Here is a 19,319-nt window from a genome sequence, read left to right as displayed (position 1 = left end):
AGATTGAGGAACAGCATGATGCTAAAATTAGCTGCTACTTCTTGCAACTTTAAAAGATATGCACACTTAAATTTGATGTGAAAAAATCAGAAAATCGTTCGTAAATCTTCAAAATGGAGAGCTAGCGCTTCAGTGTCTTCGGCAAAAATGTGTATTTTTACAGCACCTTAAACATTGTAGAACATTGTAAAAATGTGAAAATTCAAATTTAGAAGTTATGGAGAAAATATTAGTTTTAAGGGGGTACCCATCATTTTTACCCCCTAACTTCGTCAGTGTAGGAGATAGAGCTTTCCTGTCTTCGACAAACTTTCATGAAATGATGGCGCCTACAATACTTTCTTAGACAGTTTTCAATTTGGATAATAATTAAAAAAGTTAATTTTTTTTCTCAGTGTATATCACTTCAAGTAAAATGTTTTTCAGTGTCTAAATTAAGTACTCAACAAATGATGAAACTTTGTAGAACATGTCGAAACGCTAAACCCAATAGTTTCAGCACAAACACACATGTCCCACTTTTTTTGATTTCGTCCCACTGTGCGCCGTTTCCTTACGGTACCTATCCATCTAGTATTCATTGCTTTCTTCTCCATGCTCCCTCTTACTTCGAGCAAAATAGACCGATATGCCGATAAACAAATTCAAAATATAATTATCACGGTCGATACCTTTGTATGTTCGATAGAACTATACAAATTCCTTGTTTTTCTATAAGAATTAAGATTATAACCTTAAGGTGTTCATTTTACCGCCCCTTCCCTTAAACGCAAGTGAAATTTAAGGTGAAAAAGCTTAGTATCAACTTCTAAGATTGCACTAAAACTTCAAAGGCACAAATCTCGCGAAGAATGCATCCAACAATAGTGAACTTCTTATTTTGGATTTGTGCACTTGCAGAAAGCTTAAAATAAGAAGATCTGTAACGTTTGCAAACTATTTCTTTAGTTTAGTGTCTTTGAAATCATGAGTAGGGGCACAAGTCGGCCATTGTGACGATCATCTTTGGATTCCAGGATGTTTCACCTTAAGTAAAATAATGTATGGGTATAGTGTCATTCCACCGTTTAGAAAATTATTGAGAAAACTACAGATAAATGTCACAGAACTCACCTGAAAATTCTGTGTTCTGCTTCAAATCCTCCAGCACCTCGGGCTTCAGTTTGCTATTCTGCTTTCCCATTGTGTTGCTGCTGCTGCTGTTGCTGAGGCTGTGTTGTGTGTCGTCGATTCGTCTGCTGTTTGGGCGGGGCGGAAGGGGGCACTACACTTGTTGACTTTTTCCTGGATCGGTATGTGCGAGTAACAATAAACCTTTTTATTACCTATGCCACGCTACCCGAGGGGAGAGAACCCTAAACGGGTGGGTGGTGGTGGGTGATGGGTGGATCTTACACCCTAAAGACTGGATGCTTGCCGGTAGGTGTGCGCGCTCCTATGTGAGGCAGGTACGTGTGAGGGGGGAAAACTACGCTCTCCTGGATTGGCGACTTTTTCCCTTTTATTTTCTTGTTCGGATCCTTGGAGCGTCCTAATTAAAAAAGAAGTGAAGGGACTTTACAGCAGACTACCGGTGCAACGCGTCTTGGACCCGGGACAATCCAGCGGTGTGACGTGGGAGTCCTTTGCGGGGGAGTCCTTCGAAGGAGGTTTCGTTCTCTGCACTCTGCTGGGAAATGAAAGAGCAAAGGAAAACAGAGTCTCAGTTTTAATTGTGCTCCATTGTTATTTTATATGCACCAATTTAATCAAATTTCTGCACGTTCACCGTCTTGAAGGTGGGCGGAAATGTGTTTCGCAGCACACGAGAGGATACACCGTCTTTGCCGTCGTTTGCAGCTAGGGAGAAGATGAATGTGCAATTCTCGGCTGTTGTTTTAACGACTGTGTTGGAGCAGGTATCAGGTTCTTTCTGTTTCTGGTTTTCCAACTTTATTATTTTCAGCGAGTGAGCGAGCGAGTGATTATAGAGAACATTAAAAATTACTGTAACGGACAGTAAATGTGGAAGGTTTTGATGTTTTCGAATATGTAATTGATTACACCTTGCAGGTTTTGCAGAGCAATGGTACAATGGATCGATATATCAGTCAGCGAAGGATGTTCTTGATGAGGAGTTATATTTCATTTAACCGCCGTGAGTGTTGTATTTTAGAAGTAGAGGAGATCCCCCAGTACCGGATAGCACCCAATATCGGACAAAGTCGAAAAAATATGGAATCACGGCCCAATCAAGATGGTGTACGAGAAGAAAGGACAGCTATTAGGGAAAGCAATGCTTGCGTAGAATAACACATCCTTGAAAAATGCATGCTTTTTTAAAAAATTAGAAATGTTTGAAAATTGTTAGAATGTTGACGTTTTGCCTAATTAGTAGTTATTTTGAGTATGGCAAAATAGCATGATATATGAATGCATTTTGTTCCATATTTAAACTAAATATGACAAACTACAGTTTTGGTCAAGCACTGCCTGACAGTCTTGCATAACACTGAACCCCTGGATACAAGTAAAAATTGAGATGATGCCAATAAAGAAATCAAAAGAAAAACACTAGAAAAGTTTATTCCAAATGTAACACAGTGCCACACACATACATAAGGGATCATGCACAAATTACGTCACGCTCCGAGGGGGGGGGGGGTCAAGCCAAGCGTGACAAGCCTTACAAAAATTTCGGAGGACTCATACAAAAAACGTGACAAAAGGGGGGGAGGGGGTCAAAAAAGTTGAAATTTAGCGTGACATAATTTGTGTGCCATCCCTAACTTAAATCTTTCCATCGAACCCTGCTTTGATTCAACCAGTGTGTAGATGCTCATTTACAGTTTTCAGTTTCAAACTCCCCGATGGAGCTGATTCAATTTAGCAACTATTGATAGCGTAGTGCTTTTGACCCTAACACTTAGGAGAACTACTTCCCCAGTTTTATCTTTTATTTCTACCATCATCGTCATCATCGTGACCATCGCCCTCTGCCACCTACTAAAAGGGAAGCTCTCCCAAGCAGCGCTGCAATATGGGATCCACCCGTTTTTCTGTTGTGGCTCGTATGAAAGGATTAATTCGCCAAGGGAACGGAGAATCCAATCATCACCGTAGCTTTTGTTGCTGGCATGAGAGGAGAATTGGTTTTCCTTTGTAATTACTTTGCGGGCTGAGGATTAATTAGTTTCTGCCAGAGAGAGAGAGATGATTAGCTCGAAATTGCGACTAAAAGCGTTTCCCGGAATTGAAAATATAAAAATATCTTGCCTTGTTTCGGTTGAATTCAGCCCTGGCCATTTATCTTCGAACAAAGCGCTTCGTATTCCCGCGACAATCAATTTCCTTTCAAAGTGGGTATGAACAGCGAGCGGCTATTATTTCATCATTTGTGAAACACAATTAACCATGCTTCCCCATTGGACTCTGACATCCTACCATGGCGATACAGTGGGATGTAATCATATATGTGCGTTAAGGGTTTTTACATTTTCTACAATGTATGTTTATTTTTAGGAATTTTATTTGAAAAATAAAGAAAAGTCTGTCAAAACGGTTTGCACCAGTAAAAATTGCTTTCATATTTATTTTCAATATTTGAAATTGTTTAAGAAAACATTCTAGGCGACGTATTTTTATGAAACTTTGTATAAGGTACCGCGGGGTAAGTGGGTAAATGGGGTAAGTGAAAACAATTGATATATTTTACTGAATATGTGAATTAACGTTTTAAACTCATGCGTAAACCTTTGAGGCCATTGAGAACATTACGAAAGGTAACAAATTTCTGAGATTTTTCAGCCATTTTTGCATAATAGAGCAAAAAATTGTTAACCTGTCAACTGTTACTCCGTAACAAGTTGGCGGCGCACAATCTTATTCTAATATTTTCAGTAGAAAAAAGTTGCGGAAAATAATTTCCTGTACCACTTCTTAGTTGTCCTCTGTGACAGTTTCAAACTGCAATAAAAAAAGTTTTAGAATTAATTCGACATAGACCTAAAAATAACTAAATTTAAACACCGTCAATTTTTTATCAGGTGGGGCAAGTGAAAAGTTTATCATTAGAGATTGAATTTGAGTTTTCTCTTTAAGTAGCCATAAGTAAACATGGTTCGCAATTATCATAGGAAAACATAACGTGCTGATAATTCAAGAAACACTATACTCAAGCGTTAAAAGCTATTAGAAATCATGGAACTTCTCTAAAAGATGTTGCTAAACATTACAATATTAATATGTCTACTTCGGGCAGCCAATTAAAAGGAAGACGTTGACTGAAAAGTTGCAATATTAGAGAACACACGGAAATCTCGTGGAATGTCTATGTAAGCTAGTTCAAAACATAAAAATGGGGTGTAGGAGGTCTATCCACATAAAAAAAGATTCTAACTACGTTATTGAAGGATTCCGTTTGATTTCTCCCGAAGAGTTATCCGACGTCATATTCGACTTTCTCAAAAACAAATAACGAGCGCTGGAAATTCTACCGAGCAGAAATGCATTTACTGTCCTATAATGTAAGAACTAACATTTGAAATGTGCAGTTATAATGTTGTCGAATCATTTCAACTAACATAACTGAACAGAAGAAAATTCAAGTGAAAAGAATAACATTTTCTTTGTTTACATTTTACTTATGTTATTGTTCATTGGAAAGCCTTAACAAATGTTAAAGCTAATAGAAATCGTGAATATAACTGTTTGTTTTTGAAATTATTGTTCAAAACGGTAAACTTTTCACTTGCCCCACTTTTGGGGCAAGTGAAAAGTAAGGAGACATTTTTCAAAAACTTTTTCTGTATTTTTTTCTTCAATTTTTCACAAAAATCAATTTCAGCATGCTGCTTATATTTGGTGGGAGTCAAGTTAAAAAATGTACATGACCTCATTTGTTTCAATTTAAAGTCTCTAGAATTTGAAGAATCTCAACTATGCGAATTCCATTACCCACTTGCCCCACGGTACCTTAACACGGAATGTTTCTATACTGACGATGCTATGAGTAAAATAAAGCTCATATAGGAAATATCATTGCAATTCATGTCATATGCGCTCGCCATGTTAAAACAGGTCAAATAACGTCAATTCAAATTGCAAATGATGTAATATTCCGTCGGGGTCCAGATAGCCGTAGCAGTAAACGCACAGCTATTCAGCAAAACCAAGCTGAGGGTCGTTCGAATCCCGGTCGGCCCAGGATCTTTTCGTAAAGGAAATTTCCTTGTCTTCCCTAGGCATAGTGTATCATCGTACCTGCCATACGATATACGAATGCAAAAATGGCAACATAGGCAAAGAAAGCTCTCAGTTAATAACTGTGGAAGTGCTCATAAGAACACTAAGCTGAGAAGCCGGCTCTGTCCCAGTGAGGACGTTAATGCCAAGAAAAAGAATGTAATATTATTTTATTCTTAGTGTATGAGTATCTCCATAAAAATCATTCTGTCACAATTACTTTGGAATATAAATTTCCCTATTTTTCCAATATCCTAATCTTTAAGGTACTCTAAAAATACACATTTGGTCAAAGACGTTCTTGTGCTGGTTAGTTAGAAAAGTTAGTAATCAAATTCTATTCTCGCATACCAAATGCCCAAATTAAAAGCAAACTCGTCATTTGAGAAAGAGACTACTTCTTGGATTGGGTACCGTCCTGTCGTCCCTATAGCTGCTAGCTGTTGATACCTACCCGTCACCCAGTTCCCGTTGTTGGCTGGTATGCGGTATGGGTCCGATAGTAGCACCACGTCGATCTTCGTTTCCGGGACTGACTGCTGGGCTGCATCGCAGTGGTATTTATTCAACTGTGTTACTTCCGTTTTGGCAGCTTTGATATTCCACTTGTTCCCGGACATTTGGGTCAACCCGTTAAGTATCCGTTGTCTGCTCTGTCGACACATATAAGACACTTCGCGATTTGCTTACAATCGCTTGCCCTTCGGTGCCGCATTTTCCTCACAGCTTACTTCTGTCGGAACCATTGCAATTCCACGACTTATGATCCTTCTCGAAACACCTGAAGCAAACTTCAGGAGGCTGTTGCCTGCTCAGCCGGCAAACCGACCAGCCTGCCTTGAGTATGCCTAAGTTTCTCACTTTGTTGGCCTATGCAATCGGCAGCCTGATCGCCGCCCCCTGGGTGTCCTGCGGACCCTTTCCAAGGTGGACGGCATTGCTGACTACGTCGATGTCACACTGCTCTTTACGGGGAGCCGAGACTTATATCGGTGACCTCAGCCAGATTTTTAGATTGGAGAGTCACTTTTGCAGTCAGAGATCTTGCATAAAATTCGTCGCCAAGTACTTCTTGTGCTAGTTGCTTATAGGTACAAAGGTATCAACCATGATAATTATATTTTTTGTTAAAAAAGACACCGACACGTTAATGTTTCCAGGAGACGATTTGCCCTTTGAAGGAAGCACCACACTAGACAACGGACTAGCATGCAACGCCCAGTGGCACAATCGAAATACTTTCCTGACGAAAAGTTTTCCGGACTGAAGCGGGAATCGAACCCACACTCCTTGACACGATGCGGCTAAATGATTGGTAACACTAACCGCACGGCCACGAAGCCCATATTTAAATTGTTTTCTGGCATATCGGTCTGTTTTTGCTCAAAGTAACAGGGAGCAAGGAGAAGAAAGGAATGAAAACTAGATGGACCGTAAAAGATCGGCGAGAGAAATTGGATTGGATGTTCAAGAGGGTATACCATATGAACGTCCGCTATGGGAACGGTTTGGCGTGTTGCTCGAATAACACAACCAAGACAACCAAAAGGAAGGAGTTTTCAAGTACCATAATACTGTTTGGCGATCAATCAAATTCTATTGGTCGATGGTTTATATTTGGGATATCATTAGACAGTCATGGATAGTTTGTCCATAGCATGCGTTTTTCTCTCCGGTTAGCAAAACAGACTGATATGACGGTAAACAAATCAAAATATTGCTTATAGGCTGCACCCTTTTGCTTGGCGTCCTTCTTTCATACCAGCATCAATTCACCATTCCTTATCCGCCTTATGATCCGCACATCTGCATCCAATGGCGATAGCTTCTCCGTGTTTTGCATCGCCTTTTGAACCTCGTCGTATTTTGCCTCCTCCGTTGCGATAACGAAAGCCTCACCTAAGTTCCTACGTTTCGCTGTTTTCGGTTTAGGATTCTCTGCGGTCGTCGTCTTCACTGTTTTCCTTTCTTTCTTCTTTCCGACTCGTATCCACGGGTTGCTATTGCTTTACGTGGTTCCTGTAGAAGCACTGCCTGGTTCGGGTTATCCCGTGACTCTTTTTCCTTGTCCTTTTTGTCCTAATAGCCACTGTTGCCATATCCTCTTAATCGTGGAGCTTAGCTCGTGCAAACTTTTCCGCTCGTGAGAACAGCACATTTTTCCCTAAGAAACCTTGCGTCTTCACACTATGTATTCATCTTCGAAAGGTCCCCTCTTTCGCATCGCGTATCTAATAATATAATCTGATATACTCGCGTTGCCTGTGATGGAAAGCACTTCAGTCTGGCACGACTTAGTGTCTTTTTTGCCTTCTACCTTTCCAAGTTGTGATTAGCAGCCATCTGTATTTTCGGGAGGTACTCCCTATTTCGATCCATTGCCTCAATTAGTCTCGGGCCATCAATCACCTCACATGTTGCACTGGAGCGGCGAGTGCCTGCCGTCGTCACAGTGTCTAGGCTTTTGCCCACACTGTTCTCTCTTAAGTTGATGTTGGTCGCCTCCTTTCTTGGCGGAAGCCTTAGCAAGGTACTGATGGATACAGGAGCCTCTCCTTTACATTCCGCTAGTTGTTTGTTTTGATGAATCTTCTCCTATGCCCCCACTAAGAGCCGCTATCCACATCTGCTGGAATAATCGCCTTCGTGATCGCATGGTTATCTATGAAAGCAGAGAGGCCATCTATGTAAGCAGGGAGGACATGTCTTCATGGGGTACTATGTTCATAGCCAGATCTGTGCAAGTCAGGTAATGGCATCTGAGCAGGCATTGCATTTCATCCCATCTTTCGATCTTCTGAGCATGATACGGATCGAATTGTGAGAGATCATCTTAGAGCTCTGCGATCGATTTTTTGTCAATATCTTATGCTCAGATGAGTCATCTTGAACTCAGCAATCCTCGCGTTCGATTTACTTGACGGAAATTTACACATTTGACAAGGAACGGTACTCATCAATCATAACTAAGGTTAGTAACCAATACTTTTCAAAATAAGATCTCGTTTAATTTTTATTAACCTTTTTAGGGTGTGCTGCATTTCTCTGTCAATCCTGCTGGGAAGTCGGGAATAAAAAAATGTTATTATAGAAAGAAATGCAACTGTTGGAATTAATAAAAATAGTTTTAGTTGATAATAGGAGACATGTTTAATTTATCCGATTAATCATGTACATACAGATATCTCCATGTCGGCTTGTGCCCTTCCACAAGAAATACCGTAAAGTGGTTTCGGGGAGAAAAGGGTCTGAGTCCAAGGATATTATGTGTATTCTGTTGTATCCTTATGTTGGACTCTCATAAGCTCACGTACATTAAATAACCGTGGCAAATGGGACATCGATAAATTATTTCGAACATATTTCCTTGCGGCAGCAATTATATTGCGTTTATCCCAACTATCACTGAAACAAAAATTATGTTCAATAGCCATTTAGCTCAAATGATGTAAATGACGCGTCACTGTATGCCAAAACAGTATGAGTTTTATTCTTGAAAATACTCCTTATACATATACTGTTATTTAACTCAAACTCTGAACCATGGAAATTTCCGATTTCATTGCTTGCAAATTCAATGGCTGACCAAAATTGTTCAGTATTCCAAATTTTTGTTTGTCACTCTCGATTTTCGAACACGACGGTATATTTGAAGTTCACAGTTATTTATGAGGAAGTCTTCAAATATTGCTCTTCAACCTCTCGTTATCAATTCTGTTAAGAAAGGTAATTTAAAAAATAAAACATAATCGGAATAATTAGTTAAAAAGGAAAACAGGGCCAATCCACCAAACAGCTGTCAAGAGTATCTCTTGATGCTCAAGATCGAGAGATGATATCATTTAAGAGCGCTCTTGGATTACAGATAATATCTTTCCATTATCCGAAGATGATCTTGCTGATCAGATGAGATTGCAATGCCTGCATCTGAGCCTACTCCCGCCGAGTTGGTAAAAATAGGCAACGGATTTGGCACGTATTCTAATACCTCGTAGCGCACCACGTAAAGGTGATCTACCTACGTTACGGGATGAACCACCCTAGTGTGAATCGTTGAAAACGCCATAGCAAGGGCTACTGTAGACTTACAAGGTTGGCATCTTCGGCAAAGTTGTTCAAAATTTATCAAAAAACAACTTCCTAGATCTCTTCAAAGCATATAAGTAAAATACTTCCCTGTTTGGTTTGCAAAATGATCAGGCCGAAAATATACCTGGACTTTCCCATGCGTTCCCTGTCATCTAGTTTCATTTTCAAATTCGCACTGGAAAATATAATTCATACAAAGCTGGTGACACAAAGTTGTAAACACTCGACATTTCTCGTGACGTTCGTTTCGTTTCCATGGCCAGTAGTCAGTTGATATGGATGACTTCCGGTTTCCGGTTACAGGCACCTCGACGACTTATTGCCGATACTAGGGGAAGATGGCCCAATACGCACAGATGGGGTAAAATGGCCCGACTTATTGAATGATTCCTAGAACGTTTCAATCTGTATAATTTGCCAAACGGCATTCAAATACGTTTACCCAAGAAGTGCTGCTACAATCCATGGGCATAAACTCATAGATTTTTACTTAAATTCCCGGTGATATTCAACACTTTTCACTTTTTTGCCTAAATATTAAGGTTTTCCGTTGACTTTATCAACTAATAAGCGTTTCCATCCCACAGAGCAAACTCATGGGGAAGCATGGTTGCTAACTCTTCGAACTACATACTAAATGGCATTTTACCCCATTTGGTCATTTTGAACCACCCCCATTTTTTAATCAACTTTTCGACACGATTTAAAACCGTAAAAAAACTCACATTTGGGATACGTGTTCATTGTGGTAGCTAGCAAATATTGTAAAGTTACTGTTAAGACTTCGAATGGCCTTCAAATGTGGATCTTATTACAAGAAAACGACACAAATCCTTAAAGTGGCATTTTGCACCATTTTGCCCTACGCTACGCCCGCTCTACTACCCAGCGGAGGATCTAGCCTACTCCAGTCTTGCTCGTTGTTCTTCTTCATGTGCAGACTGACTTATCGAGTGCCGAGGTCGGTCCGACGATTCCGGCTGCCCCAACGACTCAGAGCCAAGTGCTGTTCGCTGCGTTAAGTGCCGCTGCTTCTCTCGCCATCTTCGTTGTAACAGAGACATCAGCTAGACGATTGTCCTGTTTACCGCGTCTCATTTTTCTTCGTCAACACGCATTCGTTGGACGACGGATCTCATCTTGGCTCGCCCATGCTGGAAGTGGTAATTCAATTCTCCGTGTTTTCTGTTTGCCCACATCGAAAGGCACGGTGGGTCCATCTACCGTTCTCAGCGCTATCCCACTGCTGTTGCCTTTTACTCATGGTTTCATATCTGGCTGTTTTCCAAATTCCCTGCGTGCCTCGGTCTCTGTAGCACTCGCTGTCCTTTTCGAGTTGAAGGCTTATACTTGATACGCACTCGACACACGCATGGTCCTCAGTCTGAACGTACTGTTCAGCTGAGAGCAGTTCCTCTTCGTCTGCAGTGCTGTCACCCACACGTGGCCAGCGTATCTGAGTATCGATGTACACACGCTCGCCAGTAGTCGCTTCTTGCTGCTGCTGATCGCTGAATTATTGGACATGATCCGGGATAGAGCTTATATCACTTTCACGGCCGTCACACATGCATCATCGACATGGCTGTTGAAGCTCAGCTGATCATCGATCATCACTCCCAGGTGTCTGACTTCCCGCTTTGAGTCGATGGTACACTGTCCAACCGAGATTCTCACATGCTGTACTGTCTTTCGGTTGCTTTATCATCACTACTTCGGTTTTGTGGTGGGCTAACACAACCTTCTTCCCTCGCATCCATTCTTGCACGGCGTCTCCTACTTCAGCAGTAAGTATATCTACTTCCTTTAGTAATTCGCCAATGACTACGAGAACCACGTCGTTCGCGAAGCCACATCTTCACACCCCGGGGTAAGCTCAGCTTCAACATTCCGTCATACATAGCGTTCCAGAGGATCGGGCCAATAAAAAAAACCCTGTTGTACGCCCGCCATGATTGTTGTGCACCTTTTCCCAGCGTCTGTTTCGTAGATCAGTGAACGATTTTGAAAGTAGCTCCTCAAAATTTTACAAGGATACTCGGGGACATCCAATCTGTGCAGCGATTTGGCGATCGTTGCAGCCCAACTGGCACTGTTGAAGTACGGATTACCACTTCTATTTTGCTTCCGCGCTGTCTCCCATAGCTTCCATGACCGTTTGGATGGCATCAACGGTGGATCTCTCCTTCCGAAAGCCGAACTGCATGTCGCACAAGTCGTTTTCTCCTTTCTTGTATTTCGTAAGCCTGTTTAGGAGTATTCGTTCCAGCACATTGCCAACTGTGTTCAGCAAGCATATCGGTCTATATGCTAAAGGATCTCCAGGAGGCTTGCCTGATTTCGACAGCAGCACCAGCTGATGTCGCTTTCAAATCATCGATGCATTTTTGCAGCACGATCCTGAACATATCTAAGTTTTCTTGGATTGCTACGTTGGGGATACCATCTGGTCCCGGAGCCTTCCTGGTTTTAAAAGCTTTCGCCACCGCGATCAGCTCATGGTTCGTTATCTGGGCTTTTTCTTCATCGTCATCCTGAGCTCCGTACGGTGTGGACGGCTAGCTCGTCGGTTCGTGTCGCAAGGATAGCCCTTCAATGATAGTCTTAATCATCTCCGGACACTTATTGGGTGGTACAGCTGGGTCCCTTAACTTCGCCATTGCAACTCTGTAGGCGGGTTTGAAGACAGACTTTCTTGCTGAGCCTGATTTTCCCTCCTTGTCAAACTGCGGCGTTTTCCACTTCCGCTCCTTTGATTGAATCGCGCTTTATACTGTCGTCCGATACCAATATTTCACAGAATTGCTTGTTAGTATACTCCTCACTCACTCGTTAGTTGAAACTTCCTGATAGCCTAGGGCTTCAGAAAGTTACGTCAATAATTGACGCTCAGCCATCTCAACGGTATATGCTGATGCTATCATCGTTGGCAACATCTACGTTTAGCCATGTTAAGGCCTCCAGTAAACTGCTCTTGAGTTGGTGAAGCGACTGTCCCATTCTGTGGGCCCACGCGTTGATATCGCCGGCTATGCCGACTGGTCTACGATCTGTGAGCTCTTAAGTCAGCTTGTAGAGCATCTCGTTGAACTGGTCAATAGACCATCACGGGAGTGCGTAGCAGCTACAGAAGAAGACTCCGTTAATTTTGGCTATAACAAAGCTTTCATCTGCACGATGTTGCTGGGAAACGGTACGTCTCCGAAATGATAGCCGCATCGCACTCCGCCACATATTGAATCAGCAAGCGTTGTGTTGTGTATTGAGGTTAATTTGTATTACAGTGAAACCTCCATGAACGGTGTGCAACGTTTCAACCCTGGTTTGTTCAGTCGTCGTTTTCACCCTGTTGTTCATCCTGTCTCGGTAATCCATTCCCCCCTATTCGTCATCAAACGTCAACATCCCACCGCAAAATCGCTAGTGTTTGGAGGGGATTTTAACCTCCAAATTGCAAAATAACCTCCAAGTTAGTTCTAATACCCTCCGTTATATGAGATATGGTGGCGCGTCGATCATCGCAAGTTTATCGTTAAACAGTCAATTCCCATTCATGTAAAACAACCACATAACTAACCTCGAGTCGCCACGAGTATTTCGGCTAACACCACTAACAATCACCCTTTCCTACCTGAACCACACACACACACACTACTTCACGCAACCCGACCGACTAGCTTGAGCTCTCCATCATCACACCACCCGATGCACCGCCAGCTGTCATGCGCTGATTAGTTGGCGCCCTTTTTCAATCATCATTCAGTCAGCAGAAATAAGAAGAAACCATTTATTATATATAGTGCACCCATTCTTGAATTCATTCATTCAGTATTTAACCGTTGTATGGCACGCGTAATAAACCGTCGAAGTCGGAAAACCGATACAAAAGTGTTTCCCTCACCGAAAGTAGTCCAACCTAGTAGTCCAATGAGAATATATACCGAGGTGGGGAAAAGATATTTAGTGTGCGTGACATCCGTGTACAGTGCAAAATGTTTCACAACTACAAACGAGCGAGCTCCCATAAGAAGCCGTGTAAATTAGTGACGTAGCTATTTTTGTTTACATTTTTTCTCTTTACTTATACATAGCCGTTGCTTCTTTTTCCACACCTTAGTATATATTCTCATTGCTAGTAGTCCTTTTCAGGACTGTTGTTAAGAAATCATTCACAGTCTGAGCTATCGACATCCCAGACATTCCTTCAGGAGAAGCAATTGGCCGATCATCCCTGGCATTCCGAAGAGGAATTGGCCACCGAAGCAGGGATCCTCCATTCCGGAAGGATTGCCCTCATCAACTACTGTCCGTGATCGGACAGGGACCATCGACTCATGGAAACATCGAGTCATGGAACAGCAATTCTTTGGAAAGCTGTTTCAAGAGACCATCATAGTAACCATGAAAGTTTCTAGTATGGTTCCATGAGTCAATATCGAGTCATGGAACATCGACTCATGGAGGTTTCACTGTATCTCTATTGTGGTTTGGTAGCAGTCGCCTTTATGAAGGCCGGTCATTGCAGGCCTCATGTAACGTGGTTGTTACTCTCTCCGTTAGCGCAGATCATACACTTTAAAGGTTTCCCGCAGGCTTGCGCTTTGTTATCTTCTTCTCCGCACCTTCTGCATAAATTCGCTCTGTCAGGCCCATTGCAAAATCTAGCCAGATGGCCGTACTCGTGGCATCTACAGCATGCTTCCGGTTTCTGAGAGACATTCAGTGGACATACCGACCAGCCTACTTTTATATTCTCCTTTTTTAGTGGCCGCTTCAATCGGAAGCCTAATTGGTCGGTGTTCAGACAGACCGGACTAGATGATATTTTGACGATCTAAAGATTCGCTAAGGGCTCGATCAATACTGATGCTTCCGATGATCTTTTCATACAAATGAAAAATCAAATAGATAAGTTCGATTATTACAGCAAACAATGCAAAGATTTTGATATTTGGAATGTTTTCCTGAAACCATTAAAAGCACTTGGTTCAGTTTGTCTGAACACCGACCAATTGATGCTATTAGAGTTCCGGATGGTCCTTTCCTTATGCGGAACAAAATGTGCACTGAATGTGGCACACATACAGTGATAGCAGATCTGATTACGAATAACCGTACTATTTTCTGGCAACGGCAACTGGTCAGATGCATTCAATTAATATTTTTTAAGTTCGTTTGACCACTGCTGTTGTAAACGTTGAAGGCAAGGGTTGAAAAACATCAAAAAAAAACGTGTCAATTGTCGTAATGGCTTACAAAACTGCTGGTGAGTTTACATTAGGTTTATAGTCTTTCACTGAGATATATTAAAAAAGACAAAATCAGTGCGCATCGTACCTTCGTGCTGTGCGTACACGAATTCTCTCTGCTCTTGGAAGTTTTCTTGAAAACTACCTAAAGCAATAAATCAGTACTTTTCAGTGCTAAAATTAAAAACGGTACGTTTCAGTGCTACTAAAACAGTACTTTTCAGTACTATTTTTTCTACTATTGATCCCTTTACGATCCTTGTTTGGACCCGTGCCTTCGATTTTTCGTTGGACCCGTTGGCGAAAGCTAGCGGTGGTAATCCTTCTTGGACACCGTCTTGGGAAAAAACCTCTCGAAGGTCACGTCTTCTTTCGTTTATTAATTGAACATGGTATCAACAACAAACAAAAGGAAGGGTGAATCTCTGAATTCACTACTTCCTTCCAAAAAAGTGGGTTTTAAAACTGTCACTACACGTGGCAAGAATGAAAGAAAGGACGTTTCCCCAGAATTCGAACTTTCTTCCAAGGGTGAAATAAATAATTGTATTGAAATGAGCAATCAGTTCGATGCTCTAGACAAATTTTCCGAACACCAAATCGAAGCAGCCTCTAGCCCAGGCTCTTTGATTCAAGTGAGGAAGCAAAGAGTGCCGCCTATCGTGGTCAGTTGTTCCGAATTTGGGGGATTTAGGCAGGAGATCTTGAACTCCATTAGGGGAATCAAGGTTTCCTTCCAAATCGCAAAGAAAGGAGACTGTCGCGTTTTGCCGGATACTCTTAAAGATCGCGAACTTCTTCTCAAACATCTTGAAGAGAAGAAGCACAATTGTTTTACTTATGACGACAAAACTGAACGTTTGTTCAAAGTTGTCTTGAAAGGTCTCTCAAGTGACTATAAATCACCTGAAGAGATCAAAAATGGAATAAATAATTTACTTGGATTTTCCCCAGTCCAAGTAATCATTATGAAAAAGAGAACCCAATCTGGCATTGTTCGGAATGGGCTTTCTCAAGAATATTATTTGGTTCACTTTAACAAAAAAGAACTAAATAAGATTAAAGCTTTAGAAAAAGCAAAACTTTTGTTCGATGTCCGTGTGACATGGGAACATTTCCAGAAACCTGGAGGAAATTACCAGAACCCCACTCAGTGCCGTCGGTGCCAAAAGTGGGGTCATGGTACAAAAAATTGTCGCATGGATGCTAAATGCATGATTTGCGGAGGTTCTTCTCACGCCAAGGACGTCTGTCCCGTGAAAGAAGATACCAGAAAGTTTGAATGCGCCAATTGCAAAGGCCCTCATAAAGCTAACTTTTGGAATTGTCCTTCACGCAAAAGAGTCATTGAGGCTCGTGCCAGACAGATGAAGGATAATATCCGTTACGATAACGGTTGTTTCCGGAATTTGCCTGGTAGAGTATCGAACAATGCTCATTTTTCAGTTAACGATCGCTTGATCATGAATCATACCCATCAGGAAGATCATAACCATGCTCATTCACAAAATAATTTTAATCCGTCGGGTAGCCGTTCGAATCTTTCAATTTCGAATGTATCTACCCACGGTAAATCCTTTGCCGATATCGTAGCAGGATATTTGAACTCCTCCCCTGTTCGATCCATGGGTACCCATTCTACTTGTTTCAAATCAAATGGAAAAAACCCTACCGCCACAGGTAACTCCGCTTCTTCGTCTACCGAAAATTCCAATGGGAAATCACATGACATGTCTGCCTCTGAATTTAATTTTCTAACTGAACAATTGAATCTAATGATTGATGCAATGTTCAAAGCCACCACTATGACTGAAGCAGTCCAAGTAGGTGTAAAATTTACAAATCAAATTGTTATTGGATTACGTTTTTCTAATAATAATTTAAATATTTTAAATTGGAATGCTCGTTCTCTGAATAGTAAAGAGGACAAGTTATTTAATTTTCTTACAGCTAATAACGTGCATATAGCAGTTATTACCGAAACGTATTTAAAACCTGGATCTAAACTCAAAAGAGATCCTAACTTTTTTGTTTATCGTAATGATCGACTTGATGGTGCATGTGGGGAAGTTGCAATCATCATTCATAGGCGTATAAAACATCAACTGTTTTCGTCATTTGAAACTAAAGTTTTTGAAACTTTAGGTATTTCTGTTGAAACACAATTTGGTAAATATACTTTCATAGCTGCCTATTTGCCTTTTCAATGCTCTGGACAGCAAGTTAATTTGCTCCAAACTGACTTGCGAAAATTGACTCGCAATAAGTCAAAATTTTTTGTCATTGGTGACTTTAATGCCAAACATCGGTCATGGAATAATTCTCAAAGTAATTCCAACGGCAGAATTTTATTTGATGAGTGCTCTTCAGGATATTTCTCAATTCAATACCCTGATAGCCCTACATGTTTTTCCTCTTCTAGAAATCCATCTACGATTGATTTGGTCTTAACCGACTCTAGTCATCTTTGTAGCCAACTGATTACTCATGCTGATTTTGATTCTGATCATGTTCCTGTTACATTTCAAATATCCCAAGAAGCGATTCTCAATCCTATCAGCTCCACTTTCAACTATTTACGAGCCGACTGGAATATATATGAAACGTATGTTGACTCTAATCTTGATGTTAACATTTCTTTAGAAACTAAACTTGATATTGACAATGCTCTTGAAACTTTAACAAATTCCATTGTTGAAGCCCGGAGCGTTGCAATTCCAAACTGTGAAGTAAAATTTGAATCCGTGATTATAGACGATGATCTTAAACTCTTGATCCGTCTTAAAAACGTGAGGAGAAGGCAATTTCAACGCACTCGCGATCCTGCTATGAAAATTATATGGCAGGATTTGCAGAAAGAAACCAAGAAACGTTTTGCTCAATTAAGAAACAAAAATTTTGAAAATAAAATTTCTCAATTGGACCCTGGCTCTAAGCCTTTTTGGAAATCATCTAAAATCTTGAAAAAACCTCAGAAGCCAATACCGGCATTGAAAGAGGAAAACAAATTATTACTAACTAATTGCGAAAAAGCTCAAAAACTTGCTATTCAGTTTGAAAGTGCGCACAATTTTAATTTAGGGCTTACTAGTACAATTGAAAATCAAGTTACTCAGGAGTTCGAAAATATTCTCAATCAAGAGAACGTTTTCGAAAATGCCTGGGAGACTGATTTGGAAGAAGTGAGAACTATTATTAAAAAATTCATAAATATGAAAGCTCCTGGCGATGATGGAATTTTCTACATCCTCATCAAGAAACTTCCAGAAAGTAGCTTATTATTTTTAGTTGATATATTTAACAAATGTTTTCAATTAGCATATTTTCCTGACAAATGGAAAAATGCTAAGGTTGTTCCAATTTCAAAACCAGACAAAAATCCGGCAGAAGCTTCTGGCTATCGTCCAATCAGTTTGCTTTCCTCCATCAGTAAACTTTTTGAAAAGGTTATTTTGAACAGAATGATGGCCCACATCAAAGAAAATTCAATTTTTGCCAATGAACAGTTCGGATTCCGCCATGGACATTCGACCACTCATCAACTTTTACGTGTAACAAATTTGATTCGTTCCAACAAATCTGAGGACTATTCTACTGGTCTTGCTCTTCTAGACATAGAAAAAGCATTCGACAGTGTTTGGCACGAAGGTTTGATTGTAAAATTGAAAAACTTTAATTTTCCAACATACATTGTTAGAATAATTCAAAGTTATCTGTCAAATCGTACACTTCAGGTTAATTATCAGAACTCCAGATCTGAAAGACTTCCTGTAAGAGCTGGTGTTCCTCAAGGCAGCATTTTGGGACCAATATTATACAATATTTTCACATCTGACTTACCTGAGTTACCTCAGGGATGTCAAAAATCTTTGTTTGCGGATGACACAGGCCTCTCCGCCAAAGGACGAAGTCTGCGTGTCATCTGTAGTAGATTGCAAAAAAGTTTGGATATTTTTTCTTCATACTTGCAAAAATGGAAGATTTCTCCTAATGCTTCCAAAACTCAACTAATAATATTCCCACATAAACCAAAAGCTCTTTATTTGAAACCTTCAAGTAGACATGTTGTCACGATGAGAGGGGTTCCAATAAATTGGTCAGATGAAGTTAAGTATCTAGGGCTCATGCTAGATAAGAATTTAACTTTCAAAAATCACATTGAGGGCATTCAAGCCAAATGTAATACATATGTAAAATGTCTCTATCCCCTTATTAATAGAAAATCAAAACTTTGTCTTAAGAACAAGCTTTTGATATTCAAACAAATTTTCAGGCCAGCCATGTTGTATGCTGTACCAATATGGACTAGCTGTTGTAATACCAGGGAAAAAGCTCTGCAGAGAATTCAAAATAAAATTTTTGAAATGATTCTGAGACCTCCTCCCTGGTATAGTACCAATGAGTTACATAGAATATCCAATGTTGAAACATTGGAACAAATGTCAAATAAAATAATAAATAATTTCAGGCAAAAATCGTTACAATCTTCTAATGCCACGATTGATGCGTTATATGTTTAGGTTAAGTTAGGTTAAGTATATTAAAAGCGTTTTTTTTTTCTCTTATAAGCAGGTGAAATCAACTCACCTGTAAAAAAACTGAACTGCTACGGCAAATGAAATGTAATATGTTGTTAACAAAATGTTAATAAAATCTTAGATTTGTTTTACCAAATTAGGATGATAGTGTTGTCTAATAACACAGAACACCTAGATATAAGAAATGAATGTAATGTTTGGAATGATACTAATAAAGAAA

General features: G+C 40.4%; 1 protein-coding gene across 1 annotated transcript in view; it reads right to left on the bottom strand.

Annotated features, from left to right (window-relative positions):
• Positions 1-19,319, bottom strand: part of LOC5564467 (neurocalcin homolog) — a 497,420-nt gene that overhangs the window by 30,977 nt on the left and 447,124 nt on the right. The window contains exon 2 of the mRNA XM_001648738.2: positions 1,114-1,669. Within this exon, the coding sequence (XP_001648788.1) occupies positions 1,114-1,183 (70 nt within the window). The 5' untranslated portion in view covers positions 1,184-1,669. The remainder of the gene's footprint in view (positions 1-1,113; positions 1,670-19,319) is intronic.

Source organism: Aedes aegypti, chromosome 2 (assembly GCF_002204515.2).
Source record: "Aedes aegypti strain LVP_AGWG chromosome 2, AaegL5.0 Primary Assembly, whole genome shotgun sequence".
Taxonomy (NCBI): Eukaryota; Metazoa; Arthropoda; class Insecta; order Diptera; family Culicidae; genus Aedes; species Aedes aegypti.
This window is presented reverse-complemented; position numbering and strand designations above follow the sequence as displayed.